General features: G+C 34.3%; 1 protein-coding gene across 2 annotated transcripts in view; it reads right to left on the bottom strand.

Moving 5' to 3' along the window:
• MICU1 (mitochondrial calcium uptake 1) overlaps positions 1-20,893 on the bottom strand; it is a 201,326-nt gene that overhangs the window by 114,317 nt on the left and 66,116 nt on the right. For both annotated transcript variants that reach the window (XM_060034819.1, XM_060034820.2), the window contains exon 5: positions 12,957-13,000. In XM_060034819.1, coding sequence (XP_059890802.1) covers positions 12,957-13,000 — 44 coding nt within the window. The remainder of the gene's footprint in view (positions 1-12,956; positions 13,001-20,893) is intronic.

Here is a 20,893-nt window from a genome sequence, read left to right as displayed (position 1 = left end):
CTAGGACTCGACTGGATAAAGCCAAAGAGAAAAATCATATCTAGGAGTTTAACCTCATTATTTATTCTAGTTAAGATCCACTTTTCAAGTTCTATAGTTTGAAGTAAACTTTTTTCTATCGAGTAGAAGTAGATGCACTATGCCAGCAAAATAGATGCTAACACATCATCTAGAACCTCCAAACATCTCTGGTATATAGAAAATCTGATAAAGAACGCAGCTTTACTATTTAAATTAAGATGTCATCCTTTATGAAACTGAAATAATTGGACTGTTTTAATATTAACATTTCTCTATATTGCTGAAATACATTTCGAAGCCTATCTAAATCCCTCAAGAAGTACTTGTGTTGTATTTCAAAAACAAATTATTGATAATAATATGCTTCTCCCAAAAGATGCAATTTCAGCATATAATTTCCAAATTACAAATAGTATTTCTACCTAAGGTTGGGGTGAGGGCAGGGAGAACAGGTGTTAGAAAGAGAAAATTCAGCAATTTCCCCATGCAATTAATGCTCACTCTTCATTATTTAGTTGGTGTACAGATAGATGCCAAAGCCTTTTGTAAGACATCAATCTTAAACAATCACACTATTCTCAATCAAACAGAAAATGTTGCACAGTTAAAATATGAGTTATTTTTCTTCCCCCATTCCATACCTGAACTTGCAGAAGATAGAATTTGGGGATATGTCAGATAAAAATTAAACTGAGATGTTTCTAATTTACAGTACTTTATGATTTCTACTTCTGACTCAGAGTTTCCAAACTTTTTAAAGGTATTATTGCATTTGAGGCAACAAACACAAATTACTGTGCAACAAACTGTGGAAGGTGAATGCTTAAGATTCTGGAAACTTCACTCTGCCAGAAAGCCATTCTCTTTTCAGTCCCCATTCTAACCACTTTAGCTCTGAGAAAAACTCCAAACACCTAGAATGCAAATGTTTTCCTATTTCATTAACTAGATGGGTAAAGAGAATATGGATACAAATGAAGATGCTTAAAAAAACAGTGGCAGAAGATTTGATTAAAGCAATGATAAAATTCAAAAGTCTACTGGAATAGGATTAACTTCAAAGAAATGATATAACTTTATTGAAATGATTTATTTCAGTCCTCAGTATCTGATGAGGTGTTCTCAAAACCCTAGATGGGAAAAATCATCAACTATATTAGTTTCTACCACATTATGCCTGCAAACTTGCTTCAAGGCAGCTCTGGGTGGGAGAATCTATATTTTGTCATTATTGATTATCTGCTACCCAAATCTAAGAATTTAATTTTGAATATTGGCCACTCAAGTCAATCAGTGCTGAGAAGAACTGTCCTGAGCTCAGCAGCAGTCTTGGTTTCAGTCACATGGGTTAGAAAAGGCTTCCCTATCACTTCATGGGAAAACAACCTCACATACAAATTTTGAAAAATAAGTCAATATAGTATTTCACCTTCTCCCATTTGGAAAAAGTTATTACAAGAAAAAATGCACCATAAGAACAAAAATAAAAGAGTTTCATTCTGAGGATCACTGTTCACACCCTTGATTTACACTGTTCTAGTAACTATCATCTCCCAGGAAATCCTTTAGAAGAAGAACTTTTCAATCATTTTGAAATCAAACATTTTTAGGTATTCCTTGAATACCACCAACCATTAAAGACATATCAAGAATTTTAAAATTATAGTTTGCACGTTCTATGCCAGGAACTGTGCTAAACACTTGCATTACCTCTTTAAGTTCTCACTGCAATTCTATGAGATAGGTGATACTACTGTCTGCACTTAACAGATGAGAAAACTGAGGGTTAGAGAAGTTAAATAAGAAGCCCAAGGTGACAGTGCTATAAAGTGGCAGGACAGGTCATGGTCTGACTCCAGAACCCATGCATGAACTATTATATGTTGTACTGTATCAAATGCACAGAAATACATCAGGTGTCTATACTGTTTGCAATTTCTAAAATTTAATGCAGATTGAATATTTTTGGAGCAAAACATAGTTTATTATTGTAAAATATTAATCTTGAGGCTTAACTTGTATTAGCTCATTTATCTTGAAGTTGAAAATCTAGTTAATGATGTAGGTGCACATCATATTTTTATGCCCTGATTTGTTCAAATGTATATTTTAATCATTTTCAAAATGAGTATCATTAAAAGAATGTAATGATTCTCTATAATCTTCTTAATTAATAGATGTTACATTGATCTATAATTGGAGAAGCTTTTTATTTATATATAAAACTTCTAAAAAATGCACCATGGCAAAGCCAAATATGCAAACCAAGAACTATCCTCACACTTTCTCTGCAACCAAAGGTCATCAATACATATCAGTTGAGAACCCATTTTTACCAGAACAGAAGAAATAAAATGTTTTGAGTGGTTTTCATAGAAATCTATTTGTGTAACTTTGAAACATGCTAGAGTGTTTGTGCTAAAATAATTTTAAAACGGAAGTTAGTTTGGAACGAAGTCCTCTCATATCAAAGTGAATTTCAAATCTTGTTTCATGATGGAAAAGCTAAACATAAAGGTGTTGGAAATGTAATGGTTAGTCATGTTTATGCTTTCAAATCAACGATGATAAATCAAATGGGTTCACAGATGATCCCAAATTCAAACACAACAGAATCTAAAATAAAAATGTATTTAAAGACATCTTAATAGAAGTCTTAATATTTGGGACAACCAAGTAAACTATACTCTCCTTGGGAGCACTTAACGATTATATTATTGTTTCTCTGTTCAAGATGAAAAATAAAGCACATGGTTTAAATCAACAGACTTTAGTAGTGGTGGAACTCAGAGACTGGAAAGAGACATTATGGATACTCCTCACAGCAATATAATAAGTACTGACACCATTCATAAGCTGCATCTGAAGAACAGCACTCATACTATGCTACCAGAAAAACAAAATGATTCCAGCCTCTCCACAGGCAATAGGAACTTAGCATGCAAAGGACAAATTTCTGTAAGGAAGCAAGCAAGAAAGTCCTCTTGTATAAAGTAACTGCTCATTGACCTTTGGAAGCTTAAACAATTTATACTAGTGTCACCAAAATGAGTGATATTTATAGAACCTAGTATAAACAATTCCTCCACTACCTATTCTAAGAAAAAGAGTTTATTATTTTTTAATATAAAATATAATTATTTTATATATAATATAAAAAGCTTATTAATAAGATATCCTTAAGAATACAATAAAACTTGACTCTGAATCCTTGATCAACAAAGGATACTACCTTCAATAGTCAAAGTTTAAAGAAGACTGATGCTCTTTGTCAACTACAGAGGTTGACTACTCAATGCTGCAGGTTCTGGAGACTTTCAAGTTCTTACCAATTCCTACCTCTCTTCTCTTCTCCTCATTGTCTAGTAAGGACACCTAAGTGAGACAAGTCATTTTAAATCTCTAAGCCTTAAACCACACAATTATCAAAGGAGAGGAAGAATTTTTAGCTGCCTCCTACAAACTGTCCTGCCATAAACAGAGAACTGGAAGTGGCTGTCCTCAATCACAGGTGTTAACACCTCATTTGATTTACACTCCTTAGCACTCTGCATGATGGTTGTGCCACAGCTATTCTAAAACAAAATCTCCAGGATTAGAAACATTGATAATGGGATTATCAATAAATTATTCTGATACAGTAATTTAAATATTTGTTGGTTTGTTTCAGAATGCAATTAAAGGCAAAGGTGGTAAAATAATCTACTGCACCAATAACAGGATGATTGGTTTGGGGGTTTGGTAAGGAGACTACTAAAAATATATACCATTTTAAGAACAAGGAAGCACAAGAAAAATGTATAAAAATAAACAGCACCTTGTGACCTTCATTAATTAAACAATTATTTTAAACCAAAGGATGTTCTAATTAAGCTTAGTTTATATTTTTATTAAGAAATGCAAGAGTAATGTTTTTTAATGAATATATTTTGAATACATTTTAATAGTTTATAAACTATAATTAAGAAGTCTAAGCCTTCAAAGATCAATTTGAAAAGTACTTCTTAGGCGTGTCCTTGAAATTCTCCTTTGTCAGCCTACAATCTATATATTCTTTTTTATGATTTTCTCCATGTATTTGCTGCTTTTCCATTTAAAGTTGTTGATTAGCTCAAAAAAGCAAAATGAAGTCTTTCTAAATGTTCCATCTGTTTCCCCTTAAGTCATTTTATTGAGCAAAGTACAACTAAGCAACTGCTTATCTGTATTTATTATTTAAGAAATTTCAAAAGAAAAAAAAAACTACTAATTTTTCACTTGAAGTTACTGTTGTCTCACCATCCCTGCTACAGTTCAACTAGGAACATGGCATCCCTACTAAGACTATTTAAATGACCCAAGTAACTGAGTATCCATTATACAATGATTAAAACAGTTTCTTGACCTTTGGTGTGACACATAATGTTAAAACTTCCTTTTAAGTTATGCTAGGTACTACATTCTCAAGGACTTGTGCAGTGTTTGAATTGTCATATTAAAGATTTGTTAATTTAAAGTGACAGGAACTGAATCATTCTGAAGGGAGCAGGGAAAGGACATGAACATGCACTGAACCTTTGTCCCTGAAGCGTTACTATGGGTTTTGAAACATTAATTAATTTAAGGCACATGCTGCTGAGTCAGTACCTGCCAGAAATCCTGATCAGAAGATGAGAAAAAGAAAAAAAAAATAACATTGTTTGATTATATGAACAAAAACTCCCAAATCAAATATATTTATATCACAAACTATTATAACATATAAAGGACCAAATGTGATTTGGAATAAAATCACTGAACACCCGAAACAGGAAATGAGGAATACATAAAAATATTTTATATATTATCTGCTAGGTACAGTAAGACAAAACAAAACAAAAACCCAAATAACTCAATTCTTAACCTCGCTGAAATAAAACATACAATTACAGAAAAACTTCACATTACTATAAAAAGAAAACACATGAATAATTACCTATTTCTTAAAGAAAAGGGAAAGCAAACACTTAACTTTTTTCCATGGGTAGTGAAACCATTTCTTTAATTAAGGTTTCCTTTAAGGGTATGTCACTATCATTTCATGATATACTATTTTTTAACTTCATGGCAAATTCATTGCTTTACCACCTATATTTAACACATAGGCAACCAAACTCAGATGAGTTTAGAGGATTAATAACTACTCTAAGGAAGAGTTCAGAATGACTACTTAGAAACAGGTCTCTTGCAAAATTATGTTGCACTAAATAAAGTACTATTCATGTTAGTAACAAAAAGCCAGCCATCATGAAGGCTGGCACTGTTGAAGCAGTTTAAGTTAGCTAATTCAGCTGGGTACCACTCCAAAGTACCTTCATATACCAAATGGTTTTAAAGATTTTTTTTCAACAAATAAACTTCACTGGCTGTGAAATAAAATTTGACCTGAACTTATCATACTTCTCAAACCAACCTTAGTAGCATGATAAAAGTTCTTGATTGAAAAATATATGCTATCGACAATTTACAAGCCCAAGGCTAGGACTGATGTGACAGAGACCCAAAGGATTTTACAGTACTGTGATGAGATGAATCACTGTGAACACAGAACAGCTCAGATATGAGAAATCAAACCAGAGGTCTCTCTTCAGTTCATAGACTAGCCATTTAATCCCGGCCAATTGCTCATTACAGAGATAGCACAAGGAGATTTTTATAGCTGATTTAACTGGAAAGGAAAGAACAACGGAGAGAGCAATTATGAAGAGCACATGCTTTTCTATAGTATTTCATACAAACCGAGAAAGAAGATAACATACATGATAGCAGCTAACTCCTTTCATAAATTGAGTAAAGGGCTGAAAGTCATGCAAAATAGCTATAATTTGTAGAGCCAGATACTTTGCTTATTGTCCTGATTTTATCGTTACAGAAGATAATTGACACTCAGACGTTAAGTGGTCTCTTGCCCAAGGTTATCCATCAAGTATGTGGCAGTGTCCATATCTGAATACAGGATTGTCTATATCCAAAACCACATTCTCTCATCCTGTGCTATTACACACTAACAAGTACAGCAATCCATAATTTTGTATTTTTCATATTCGATGCAGAATACTTACATCTACTAACTGTTTACATGTAGCTTGTCAAATACTTAGATGCTCAAATTGGAAATCCCTTGTAAAATATTTCAGACACCAAAACCAGATTTTCTGAGGACTGCAGCGTGTTAAAGAGAACTAAAATTGTTAATTTGTAAGAAGAGAGAAAAATGAGAAAATGGTTTTAAAATAATTTAAAGAACTTTGGATGGGAAAGAAGGAAGACAAAAAAATCTGAGACTAAAAATAAAACAGGAAATTACAACAGGTGTCAAAGGATTTTCTAAAATGCTGAATCTGTACTTGATTTCATTTTGGTAATGTAATTACATTTTAAACTTTTGCTTGTCTAAAAACTATAATGAGTAGCTCTATTCAAATTATTCTACATTTAACACACAACCGATCAGTATTTGAAAGAGTAAATAGTTTAGTTTGTAACAGAAATACTATTTTCTCTGCTATCTTGACTACAATGAGCCAGGATCCAGTTCTCGAAATACAGATGACACTTTTCACCTTAAGAGTGATGCCTTCGGGGCTTCCCTGGTGGCGCAGTGCTTGAGAGTCCGCCTGCCGATGCAGGGGACATGGGTTCGTGCCCCGGTCTGGGAAGATCCCACATGCCGCGGAGCGGCTGGACCCGTGAGCCATGGCCGCTGAGCCTGTGCGTCCGGAGCCTGTGCTCCGCATTGGGAGAGGCCACAGCAGTGAGAGGCCCGTGTACAGAAAAAAAAAAAAAAAAAAAAAAAAAGAGTGATGCCTTCGATTTAAAAAAAAAAAAGAAAAAAACGACAGCATTTTCAAAATGCAAGTGGTGTTCATGGCATATGAGAAAACAATGGTGCAAATAACAGTGAAGTTGAAATTCTAATTTCTAAATTCAGGCATTATAATTTGTATATCTCTTGTTTTCTTCCTTTAAAATGAAACACTATGTGGTTTCTCAGGTTAATATTGGCTTCTAGCTGTACTTCATCAAAGCAGAAAAAATTAACTTCAATACTCTTACCAAAAACAACGTGAAATAGCAAGTTCTTTCTCGCACAAATAGCATTAAGTTAGTAAAATAAAAGAAATATTTGATGAGAAATTTCTATTTACAAATAGATCATACAGACAAATAGCTTAGCTATATGAAAGATGATATAGCATAGTCCTTAAGATGGTGAACTCTAGAGCCAGACTACCAATTTGGAATCTTGGCTCCACCACTTACTAACTGTATGATCTTAGGTCAAAAAAAAAAAAAAGTTACTTAACTTTTATATACTTTAGTATCTTATTTGTAAAATAATGAAAATAGTAAGCTATCTAAAAGAGTGGCTGTGTGGATTAGAGTAATTATGTATAAACACTTAGAACAGTGTTTGGCATATTATAAACACTCAAAAAACTTCAACTATGCTTCTTTTTCATATTATTATGATTAGTAGTAGTAATAGTTCCCTCAAGAGACAAATAGTCAAGCATTTTTCATTTAGATTTTACTTCAACTGGAAAAATAAACCACTGACAACCAATGAGTGGATATGTTAATGGGGTTTTTTAAAAGGGCTCAATTATCACCCCTAAAATAATATATAATTATGAAAATATTTGTGGAGAACTTCAGCACTCGAAGAACTGAAATACTTTATCCTCTTAGAATCTGTTACACTTTTTAGGGCAAATGGAAACATGGATCAAAAAGACATGGAGCAAAAATAAAAAAATTCTGCCTATACATTCACATTTATCAATAGAAAGACCTGAATAAATACATCAATTCACCAAGAATTTAGAATTGACTGGTTTCAAGTCTCTGGAAACCAAAAGAAAGAGTGAGAGAGATGTGCCCAATTAACAATGCAGAATTCATAAGAACATCAATCCTGCTATAAAAATTTGAGCAAAATTAAAGCAATTCAAATAAATGTGAAGATTCACCAAACTCTATCCTATAAGAATTTCAGCAACACCTCCCCAATTTACCTTTGTTTGATCTACAATACAATTTACTCTTAGAAGACAGGAAATCCCTCACATAACTTACTATACATGTCAAGGAGTAATAGTAATACTAGACCTTATTCCAGACTCATATTTTATCTGTGATATGAAGTAAATAATCACAACTCAAATAAAGCATTAAAAGTATTACATTACAGGAAAAAAAAAATGTGTCCACACTCCCCTTGGGGAACCACGACTTTCCCTTAAAGGGAATGGAATTTTAAACTTCATTTACCAATATTTTTAAAAGAACTTTTACCTAGTAAGCAATTAAAAGCATTTTGTTATATTAAAGCTTTGCTTTTTAACTACAGCTCCATCTTTTTTTCTGCATATCTTTTCTATTATAAACACTGTAATTGGTATTTCCTTTTCTAGACTTTGACCATACTTTTATCTCTTTCACCTCAATGTGGCCATTTCATCTTAATTTGATTTAAATTGTTTTCCTGTTCCATGTAAACAAACATTCTTGTAAGTATCATAAAGGAGATGGGAGTAAAACACATGTTAATTCTTTCTCCCAAATTAGGAGAGATCCTAAGAGGACTGTAATTACAAATAATGAAAAAATTCATTCCAGAGGCAGGACTTCTGAAATGTTCAGGGAGAGGTTAGGGAAAAAGGCAACTTCATAGAAAGGAAAGAATAAAAAAATCTATTTTCCAAAAAAAGAAATACATGGTGGAATGATAATGATAGACAATTAGTTTCAATGGGCAATTCACTGTTACTTAAAAGAAGAGTATGAACTTTAAAGTTTTTAGAAGAGAGAAGAGGACTACATCAAAGCTCTGGAATACTGGTATTCTTTGCTTAGAAACAATTTTACCCAGACCATGCAGTTTTCTACTGTAACTTAAAAAAAAAAAGGTAGGGTTTGAGATGGAGAAAGTTGTCTATTATAGGCGATAGGAACAGAAAATACAAACCATAATTTCTATATTTGGTATGCTGAGGAAAAAAAGGAGAAGTAAGAGAAACAGGATAATGAAGGGTATAAACCACTTAAGATAAACCACACCAATACAGGACAGCAATTAACTGATTAAATGAACAAATATTTGACGATTATGTAAAATACAGGCTCCACTTAGAAATGATGCTTTGTTTTATAGACCAATTATTGGATGATAAAGAATTAAACTCAGGAAAAAATATAGTTTTCATTAAAGAAATAATCCAAAATTCATGAAATAACTGCATTAACAAATCGTAAGGAGAACGCATGGACAATGTAGGGAGAGAGTGCATTCCTAAAAAATCTGTGATATATTACCCTAAAACAAAAGCCAGACCATATTTTGTATTATCATCTATATACTAGTGCTAACACTCTATTTATAATAATTTTCAAATATCCTCTAATAGAAAATCTGAACTCTTTCAAGCTTTGAAGTTTTTAAACTTTTAAACATAGTCTGAATATTTTTACAAATATCATTTAACTATAAAATATATTCTTAAAACCAAAGGTCACTGACTATAGCTTCTTTATATTGAAATACGCCTGTGTTAGTAGATGGTAGATAGTGAAATGCATAAATGATGCAAGTGCCAATAACAAGGTACTGCAAGACTCTTCTACAAAGGAAATTGCTAAGCATCCTTAAAGGATTAGCATACATTAACATAAGGCAGTGATAAGCTCTGGAAAAAGATCTTCCCCCAAATTCAACAGCTGCTTAATCAAATTCAGTTTCACAGACTATCAGTTGAAACAGGAATGTTTCATTTACTTCTTGAGAATTTTCTAGTCAAAAAAAAATAGGAGAAAAGATGACAAGTATCAAAGTAAGAAATAACTGTTCAATTATTTGTCAATATCAGTTGGGCCATTCTTTTCTACTTTGTATCTGGAGTTTGTATGAAATTCAAGTACAAATGAGAAAACACCCCAGGAAGATGATACTACTTCTACATTTGTTCTTGCTTTCAATGACAAAAGCATTAAAGTGCAATTCAACTAGAAGGCAATAAAATAAGCTAGTGTTTCTTACTGGTCAAATGATGGACTTAATTAAATGGTGTGCCTAATGTTAAAACAATGGGGGAATAAGAGGATGAGAATAAATATTTCTCTAAGCAATTTATAACTAGTTCATCTTCCAAGTTGAAAAAAAAGAGAGCGAGAGAGAAAGAAAATTATCCATTAAAAAAATCAAAGTAAGTTTGAAAGGAAATTCCTCGAGGGTGTTAACTTTCTACTGATTTCTAATCATCATGCATGAAATTTACTATAATTGCCATGTACATCTGTTTTTTCAACAGGATATTATCTTAGGAGTTATATACTCTGGAAACTGCTACTCAAGAATTGAGATTTTCTGATTGGGAAAACAAAAGAGTCATGAAGATCCAAAGGAAAATAAGATCGACAGTTGAATAAGCATTGATTCTTATAATTATCGAGTGAAGAACTTGATGCATGGCAAAAATCCCTGGAAAAACTACTAAACTGATTAAACACTGAATGAAATTTGTACTCTTCATTATATAAGATTTAAGAACAGTATAGAAACTACTTTCTTAGACTTCATATGAAATAAAAGGCAATTCATAAAGATATAAACTAGAGGTGAACTAAGTTTAAGAATCCTATTTAGGAAACATAACCTTCACTCCAAAACAAAACCTTAATAATATATTTGATAGAAATTAATACAGGACTTAAATGAAGAACCTGGCAAAGGAATTAAACATGCATATTACAACATGGATGAAAGGGAAATCTGTGCACTCTGCTAGGGGAACAAGCTATCTGGCTCAGGGTCACTGGCTCAGTTTTATACCTCCTTATATAAGTATCCCATTCCTCTATTTGCTTTCAGAACCCGTTCCCCTGGATGAAGTCAACTTTCATATGCCTGACTTTCATGTAGGTCATACTTTCAAAGATTATACATTAATATCCTTAAATCTTGCCTTTCCTACTCTGATTTCAGAATTTTATGCTTCAGTGCATAAACACTTGCAACTATAATCTGCTAAGATTGCCTTCCAAACATAGAAGCACTGCCATTTCTGTTTCCATAGCAAGATGGGTACACAAATACTTTAATGTTTTACTGCATTTTACTCTTGCTATTTCATAAAAATGAGTGGAAATCAAAAAAAATGCAAATGGCACAAATGATAAGAAATGTAGAGCTCATAAATTTAATACAATTGAAACAAACGTGGAGCTCATCAGTCATGCCAAAAGTTGCAAATTTTTAGGATCAAGTGGACAGGTACTGGCCAAAACAGGAAAAAATTAAACAGCACATATGAAACATGAATTACCATTAGGACTTTTATATTCGGGAGCTCTCTAGGAATGGAAATTCCCCTTTTAACATGTAAAGTTGCTGTTTAACTTGCACATATTCAACTTCTTTACATGTTTCCAGGTTTATGAGAGAGGACTGAATTCTCATGCTACTCTGGATTCCTTCAGTAGCCAAAAAAAAAAAAAAGTGATCTGTAAAATTGATTTTGCAATAAGATATTAGTGGCATAATGAGTCATACCTCCAAGAAATATGTGATTAACTGATTTTTTTCCAAGTCATCAAACATTTATTGATTACCTCTTATGTGCCAGGCATGCTCTGGACTCTGAGTGACATAAAGACAGATAAGACAGGGACCTAACCTGCCAAAGACTCTGAAATCAGACCCTGACATCAATGTCTGCAGCAACCCCTCACATGGATAAGGTATTTTATCATACATAAAGCAGAGACACCAAGGATCAGAGAGAAGATTGGTCTGCCTCAAAGCAGAGCCAGGACTCTAAACCTGGGTCTCCTAACATCTAAATTCCCTTTCTTTTTGTTCATGCTTTCTTTTAGAATATGTGACTTTAAAAAGAGGATACCCACAGATGGAGGCACGGTGCCACCTGAATAGAAAAGGTAATTTTTAGGCTGGAAGCCTTGGCTGAGATCTCGCAGCTCTTAAGGCAGCCATTCATTCCTTCTACTTGTGCAAAAGACCTTAGCACTTATATCTTCACCTTACCAGTACATGTAGTTTTACATAAGGATGCAGGATTGACACATTCCTGCAAGATCAGTTTCTACTAACCCTGACTTCTACCCACCTAGACCCTTGTTTGTAATCCTGCCTTTTCCAGCCACTTCATCATTTTCCTTCTGATTTCCTTCTCTTTAAGCTTTGTAGAGCCATCCCTGACTCACTCTTCTTCCTTCTGCGCTTTCTTCCTCCTCTTTAAAATTGACCTTTTACTTTTCTTTCTGACCTTGTGTAATATTTTCTTTTTCTTTTTGGAGAATTCAGCCTGAAAGGGGTAAACATGTTTAACTGACTGTTTTGAGATAATAAAATTAAAAGTTTTATTTTCTATACTAAATGATTTATTATATGATTTATTCAGGCATAAAATAAAGAACTGAAAGTAAGTATAATGCAAATTTATATGCAATTTGGGGTGCTCTTCATAATTGTTATAAAGCTGTAAGGACTTCTGTAATTTTCTAGTTAGGATTATTGCTATATACTATCAAAGCCTAAGGAAGGTCAAATCAGATAGGTGTTTTTATAAGAAATGTAAATGTAATATTGGGGGGCTTGTTAACCTTTATAATGGCTATTGAATTAAAATTCAAATGTCAACATACACTGAATTAGCCCTTAATATATACAGCGGGTAACCCATCAGTATTACCCTATACGGAAAAACACAGAAGAGCCTTCTGCTTGATTTTTTTCTGTAGAAGCATCTGAAGGCACTTACAGGCCTCCCAATCTAAACAACTAACTTTTTTGATAAGACAAACAGGTATTCAGAAATTTCTCACAAATAATTCTAGAGGAACTTAAAAATCTTCTTAGTAAACAACAGGATATATACGTCGTATCATAGTTCACTCACCTTTCCATCAAAGCGTTTTATTGTATATTGATCCAGACCCAAGTCTGTAAAAGAGAAAAAAACAATACTTAGTCACTGATTATAACTCAGGTAAAACATATGAAATGACAGCTCTCAGTTTTGTTTCCAATCATTCAATTAAATGTACTAGATGGTTTAGCCACAACATTATTCAAAGTCCATAGAAATGAAAATTTTGTCCCACAAAGTGTCAGTGCTAAAAGATACCAACCTTTTATTTTATATATGAGAATATGAAGCTCTGAGATAAAGAGGGTAAAAGTTCATGAGCAAACCTACTCAACAGTAGAGCCAAACTAGAACCCTGCACTCTTCCCAAGGTGATGCTCTTTTCCATTACATCAAAATGATATATATTACCTCTAAACAAGGTGAGGGATATTAGTTTAATCTGAATGCATAATAATTTTTTGTATAAAGTTAAAGAGAGAAGACTTTAATATCAGAAGACATTTTGCAACACACCTAAACAAATAAATAGACCATCTCAATATTACTTTTTAAAGGTGGGTTAAGGGATTTCCCTGGTGATCCAGCGGCTAAGACTCCATGCCCCCAATGCAGGGGGAAAGGGTTTGATCCCTAGTCAGGGAACTAGATCCCACATTCCACAACTAAAGATCCTGCGTGCTGCAAGTAAAGATCCCACATGCCGCAACGAAGATCCTGCGTGCTACAACTAAGACCTGGCACAGCCAGATAAATAATAAATTAATTAAATAAATAAATAATAAATAAATAAAAAATAAAGGTGGGTTAAATAATAAATTTAACCTTGGGAATCCCTAGCATTGTGAAATCCTAAGCACTATGAAAGATAAAAGCAAGTATATTAAGTGCTCCTGAGGGCTGGGATTTTCTGTCTTTGCTGACTGCTTTATCCCAGTACTTGGAACAGTGGTTGATCAATAAATACCTAAAAAAAAATTGAATGAGTAAGATACAATCCCTGCCTTGAAGAGTCACAATTTACTAAGAAAGACATATACATATAGTAATATTACAAGGAAGGATACAATGAGTTCAATAAGAGGGTGGTGTGGGAGTTTTTAAAGTGGAGAAATCAGTTCCCAATTACACTTATTTTTCTTGCATAATTACTCAGTTCTTTTCTTTCAGTTCTCATTTTATTCATGCCAGTTCAGACCCTTACCTCATTATGCCCAGAGTACTACAAAGATAGGATTATCACTGCTCCCAAAGGAAGCTTTTTGCATTTCTGCTTCCACACATTTGGTTACACACGCTCCTTATCTAAAATATGCTTCACCTTCTAGAAGCCTGCCCTGAACAAAATGAACCACTGACTGAAAAAGAAAGAGGTAAGTCAGCAAAAAGGAAAATTTAAAAACAAATCTAATTTGAAACCTCACAGATACTCAAAAAGATACCAGTCATAAAGGTAGAACATGCTTCTATGATAAGAGGACAGAAAACAAGAAAGAGTTGTAGACAATTAAAACTATGATTGCCTATCTCCCCCCTATTTCTTAATATACTGTCAAAAGATTAGGAAAAGGTTATCTCAGGATCACTGCCAAAAAGACAACAGGATGGAAAACAGAAGAGAGAATTATAGAGCAACAGAGACTCAATACAAGATCTTATGTCATACAAGACCTTTTCTCATTCAGAAATAGGTAAGAAATAATCCAAAAAGTATTACCAGAAAATTTCTCAGAGCTGAAGAGTGACACAAATTAAAAGAACTTATTTAAGCAAAATGAACAAAACCTACTTGTAATCCAGTTGTATGCTTGTAAAATTTTAGAATACCAAGAAAAAGAAAATCCTCAGAATTCCCAGAAAAAACCTTCCTAGTCCTTTAAAAAGGAATGAGAATTAGTCTAGGATCAGATATCTCATGAGTAAAACCTGGTACATCAACTAAGGGAAATATATGCTTACTAATTAGAGCAACACTGTCCAACAGAAATATAATGTGAGCAATAAATGTAAGCCACGTGTATAATTAAACATTTTCTAGGGGCTTCCCTGGTGGCACAGTTGTTGAGAATCTGCCTGACAATGCAGGGGACACGGGTTTGATCCCTGGTCCGGGAAGATCCCACATGCCACGGAGCAACTAAGTCTGTGCGCCACAACTACTGAGCCTGCGAAGCCACAACTACTGAGCCCACATGCCACAATTACTGAAGCCCACGTGCCTAGAGCCCATGCTCCACAATGAGAAGCCACCACAATGAGAAGCCCGTTCACTGCAACGAAGAGTAGCCCCCGCTTGGCGCAACTAGAGAAAGCCCACGCTCAGCAATGAAGACCTAACACAGCCAAAAATAAATAAATAAAGTAAATAAATTTATTAAAAAAAAAATTCTAACAGCCACCTTTAAGGAAGCAAATAGAATGTATAAGTGATTCATTTTGTTATAAAGCAGAAACTGACACATGATTGTAAAGCAATTATACTCTAATAAAAATGTTAAAAAGAAAGCAAATAGAAACAGGTAAAATTAACTTTAATAATATATTTTATTTAAATGAATATATCCAAAATAGCATCATTTCAACATGTAATCAATAAAAAACTTACTGAAATATTTCATATTACTTTTTACAATAAGTTTTCAAAATCTGGTGTCTATTTTACAATTATAGCACATCTCAGTTCAGACTAGCTACATTACAAGTTATTATCGTAATATCCAAAAGAACTCAAAAGTTAAAAAATATTAAAGTGATTGCTTCTGTGACATAACTGGGAGGGTGGAGAAATTGGAACAGATCTGTGTTTTTCATTAAGTGCTCTTCACTATAGTTTGGAAAATATTTTACCATGTGCATCTGCCAAATAAAGGAGGGGCATGTAAGGACAGCCTGGCATGTAGTGAGAATTCCTTCATTTAAAAGCAAATACAGGGACTTCCCTGGTGGTTCAGTGGTTAAGATGCCATGCACCCAATGTAGGAGGCCAAGGTTCGATTCTTGGTTGGGGAACTAAGATACCACATACCGCAACTAAGCCTGTGCGCTGCAACTACTGAGCTCGTGTACTCTAGAGCCCGCGTGCCACAAGGAAGACCCAGAGCAGCCTAAATAAATAAATAGAAGCAAATACAGACATAAAGTAGGCCAAGAGATTCATAATTTCAAGTTGGAAGAAATGATTATTTCATCTTATTACATTTAGATTTCTTTACCTGTCAAATGAAGCAGATGGTTGGATTAGATCAATTCTTAACATTGGTTGGGGATGGAGTGTGGAAAGTGTGGATGGATTAAAGAATTCATGCTATCCTTACTCACTACTCCTCTTGAGATTCTAATAGGCCAAATTATTGGGGGAGGGAGAGTATGGAGAAAGAAAGGAAAAAACACAGCATGTGTACTTTGAAAATATAATCAAATGACTATCCTTCCATTTCTCCACCCTCATTCTTTGGGTCCCAGCTTAGAAACACTGGATGTTATGCCGTTTTTCCTAGGGTGCTTTCTATGAATCTCAGACTTCTCTTCAAAGAACTCTCACAGTCATTTAATGCTAACACTATCTCCCCCTTTTCATTAATGAGAAAGTTGACGCTCAAAAGGATTAAACGATTGTTTCTGATTTTAAGTCTAACCATCTTTTTAAATGGTGGCAGTTGCCTGTCTTTTTGAATCCATGACAAAAATAATGTAAACATGCAGAAATACTATAAGAATAGTCTCAGTTTAAGCTTCAGAGTGAATATCTAAAAGGAGGCTTATTTTAAAGATGATAGCTACTCATTTTGCCAAAAGACAAAAGTGAAACAATCAAATATGTCATTTTGATATCTATAAATTAGAGCTTAGGTAAATGGAAGCTCTATACAATTTTACTTAAGAAGTCCCAGCTATCTCTCAAAAATTTAGAGATTCATTTTTTCAGTTTAATACTAGAATTTATCCTAAAAATTGTACCCAAAGAATATTCTAAAATTTTATTAAAATAATTATATTTTCAGCTTATGTAAGTCAGCAAAAGTACAGTTCAAGTTCATCAGGTATGAGATAATTTTTTTTTAATCGAACTGCTGAAAACCAAAGACAAAGAAAAAAATCTTTGAAGCAGCCAGTTTAAAGTGCTGAAAGAAAAGAACTTCAACCCAGAATTCTTTATTTAGTGAAAATATTCTTCAAGAATGAAGACAAAGGGCTTCCCTGGTGGCGCAGTGGTTGAGAGTCTGCCTGCCGATGCAGGGGACACAGGTACTCGTGCCCAGGTCCGAGAAGATCCCACATGCCGCGGAGCGGCTGGGCCCGTAAGCCATGGCCGCTGAGCCTCCGTGTCCGGGAGAGGCCACACAGTGAGAGGCCCGCGTACCACAAAAAAAAAAAAAAAAAAAAAAAAAGTATGAAGACAAAATAAAAATGTTCTCAGATGAAGGAAAACGTAGAGGATTCATCACCATCAGAACTGCTCTAACAGATGTTCTATCCTTCAAGGCAGAAGAAAATGATACCAGAAGAAAGTATGGAACTTAAGGAATAAATAAAGAGCAACAGAAGTAGCTAATATCTAGATATATATATAACAGACTAGTTTGATGGTTGAAATAAAAACTTAAAACAATGTCTGGCAGAGTTTTCAACATATGTAGATGTAATACATATGACACTACACCATAAACTGGGGAGAAATCTTTATAGTGGTTAGATATCTATATTCCACTTGAAGTGGTAAAATTATAAATTCTCAGCAAACTGTGAAAAGTTAACTATGTATATTATAATCCCAATAGCAACCATTAAATTAAAGATACACAAAGAAGCATCGTCAAACCCCCTGCCAAAATCAATTAAAATGAAATATTAAAAAATCTTCAAATAATCTGAAAAGAAGGCAGGGAAGGGGTAAAAGAGGAACATAAAAAAGGGAAAACAAATAATAAAATTTGTTAAATTTAGGTAGACCTAAATTTAAACATATCAACAGTTACATTAAATATAAATCATCTAAACACATTAATAAAAGGTAGAAACTGTCATATTGGATAAAAAACATGATCCAACTATATGTTGTCCATAAGAAACCCATTTTAAATACAATGATACAGGTATGGTTACAAGTAACACGATGGAAAAAGATATATCATGAAAAATGAATCAAAAGAAAGACCGAGTGGCTACATAAATATCAGACTATGTGGACTTTAGAGCAAAAAATATATATATATTAGCAAGGATAAAGAGGGTCAATTATATAATGATAAGAGGGTCAATTCACCATGAAGCTAGAATAATCCTAAGTGTGTATTCACCTAATAAGAGTTTCAAAATATTTGAAGCAAAAACTGATACAATGGAAAAGATAAATAGACAAATCCACAAATAAAGTCAGAGATCGACATCCTTCTCTCAATAATTGACAGAGAAAGGAGACAGATAATCAGTAAGGATATGGAAGACAGAAAGATGGGCTGCCTGGGACTTGCCTGGGAAAAAGTGGGAAGGCAGGATTACAAATGGGTATGAAAACATTCTAGAGGGTGATGAATACGTTCATTATATTGATTGTGCTTATGGTTTCACTAGCATATACATGAGATTAGTATATCAAAACTCATCAAACACTTTAAATAATGCTGATATTCTATGTTAATTATACCTTAATAAATCAGTAAAAAGAAAGAGACAGTACAAACAACCAAGGAGAAGAATGGTATGTTTGAGAATATTGACAGCTTCTGTATATTAAAAATTATCAGAAACAAAATAAAAAGATGGGCCACAGACTAGGAATAAATATCTGCTATATGGCAGACTCCAATAGAGAATACACATAATACTTTTACTAATCAAAAAGAAATCAGGGCTTCCCTGGTGGCACAGTGGTTGAGAGTCCGCCTGCCGATGCAGGGGACATGGGTTCGTGCCCCGGTCCGGGAAGATCCCACATGCCACGGAGCGGCTAGCCCGTAAGCCATGGCCGCTGAGCCTGCGCGTCCGGAGCCTGTGCTCCGCAACGGGAGAGGCCACAACAGTGAGAGGCCCGCATACCGCAAAAAAAAAAAAAAAAGAAATCAAATAGAAAAGTGAGTAGAGAAGATAAATAGGCAATTCATACACATGGCAATGTGAACAGCCAATAAACATTTGGAGATAAGCCTTACTAGTTACTAATGAAATGCAAAACAAAACCAGATACAATAATTTCCATCAGATTGCTAAAAATTTAAGTCTGATAATACCATGTCTTGGCAGGAATGCAAAGGAGGAAACTCATACATTCCTGGAGAAAATATAAATTATTTTATCCACTCTGGGAATCAATTTGGCAATGTTTAGCAAATTTGAAGAGGGTATCCTACAGGCCAGCAAGTCCAACTTCCAGGTATACATGTTGAAAATAACTTTTTATAAATATGCACCAGGAGACATACAGAAGAATGTTCACTTCAGTATGGTTTACAACAGAAAAAACACTGGCATATTAGATTTTTGTTCTCAAATCTTCACTTCCTCCTCCTTGACCTCTGTGGAAAATCCCTTAATTTTGGGCTTAGCCATGTAATTTGCTTTGGCCAATGGGATACTGGCAATTATGAAATGACTCAATCCTTAAAATGAACTTCTGACACTGGCTTGCTTTCTTGCACCTCTGCCAACAGTATGAGAGGATAATATCCCAGATAGCCCTTTGGTTTAAAAAGGATGAGAAACATATAGAACAAACTAACAAATCTGACAAAACCATCAAGCAGAGATGACCTAGACCAGATTAGCCAGCCCCTAGCCTATCTAAGCAAGGCCAGCTGAGATCAACAGAGCACACACCCTTTGTGACCTGCAGATGCATGAGGTAAATAAATGCTTGTGTTTTATGCCACTGACATTTTATATGGCTGTTTGTTATACAGCAATAGCTGAGTGACAAAATTGGAAGTGTTCATCTACATGGACATGGTAAATTAAATACTGGCATATTTATACAAGTTTAAACAACTGATATACACAACTATATAGCAGTGAAAATAAGAGAACAACAGCTACCTGTGTCAACAAAAACACACATATAAACATAATATTTAACATATAAAAAAAGCATGGGAAACGTAGCAGCTTGAAAAGGCTAAGTTATGCTACAGTAACAACTTTAAAATCTCAGTGGCTTACAACAAGGAAGGTTTTATATAGTGCTCATGCTACCTATCTATCATACTGGCTACAGCTCTGCTTCACATGGTATTGAATCTGGGATCCAGGCTGACAGGGCAGCAACCTCTATTTGGAACATAGCAGAGGTAAAAGAGAACACAGCAAATCACAAACTGACTATTAAAGCTCTTGCTTGAACATAGTGTATATAGTTTCTGCTCACATTTCATTGGTCAGAGGAAATCACATGGTTAGGTCCAAACTCAATGCTAGGAGATGAATACAATCATTCCCTGGGGAAGGACAATGGATATACGTGAATGTTATAGTCTTCATCAAGAATGATAAACACCAGGGACTTCCCTGGTGGCACAGTGATTAAGAATCCACCTGCCAATGCAGGGGACATGGGTTCAAGTCCAGGACGATCCCACATGCCAGGGAGCAAGTAAGCCTGTGCACCACAGCTACTGAGCCTGTGCTCTAGAGACCACAAGCCACAACTAGTGAAGCCCCTGTGCCACAACTACTGAAGCCCATGTGGCTAGAGCCCGTGCTCCGCAACAAGAGAAGCCTGAGCACCACAATGAAAAGTAGTGCCCGCTCACTGCAACTAGAGAAAGCCTGCACGGATCAACGAAGACCCAATGCAGCCAAATATAAAAATAAATAAATAAATAAGAATGATAAACACCAAATTAAGGACAGTGGTATCAGGAACCAGGGGCAGAGACCCTTATTTCTTACTATAAGAAACCCTTGTTTCTTATTATTCCACAAGAAGTCAGCAAATATTTTTTTGTAAAAGGCCAGATAGTAAATATTTTAGGCTT

This window comes from Delphinus delphis, chromosome 16 (assembly GCF_949987515.2).
Source record: "Delphinus delphis chromosome 16, mDelDel1.2, whole genome shotgun sequence".
Taxonomy (NCBI): Eukaryota; Metazoa; Chordata; class Mammalia; order Artiodactyla; family Delphinidae; genus Delphinus; species Delphinus delphis.
This window is presented reverse-complemented; position numbering and strand designations above follow the sequence as displayed.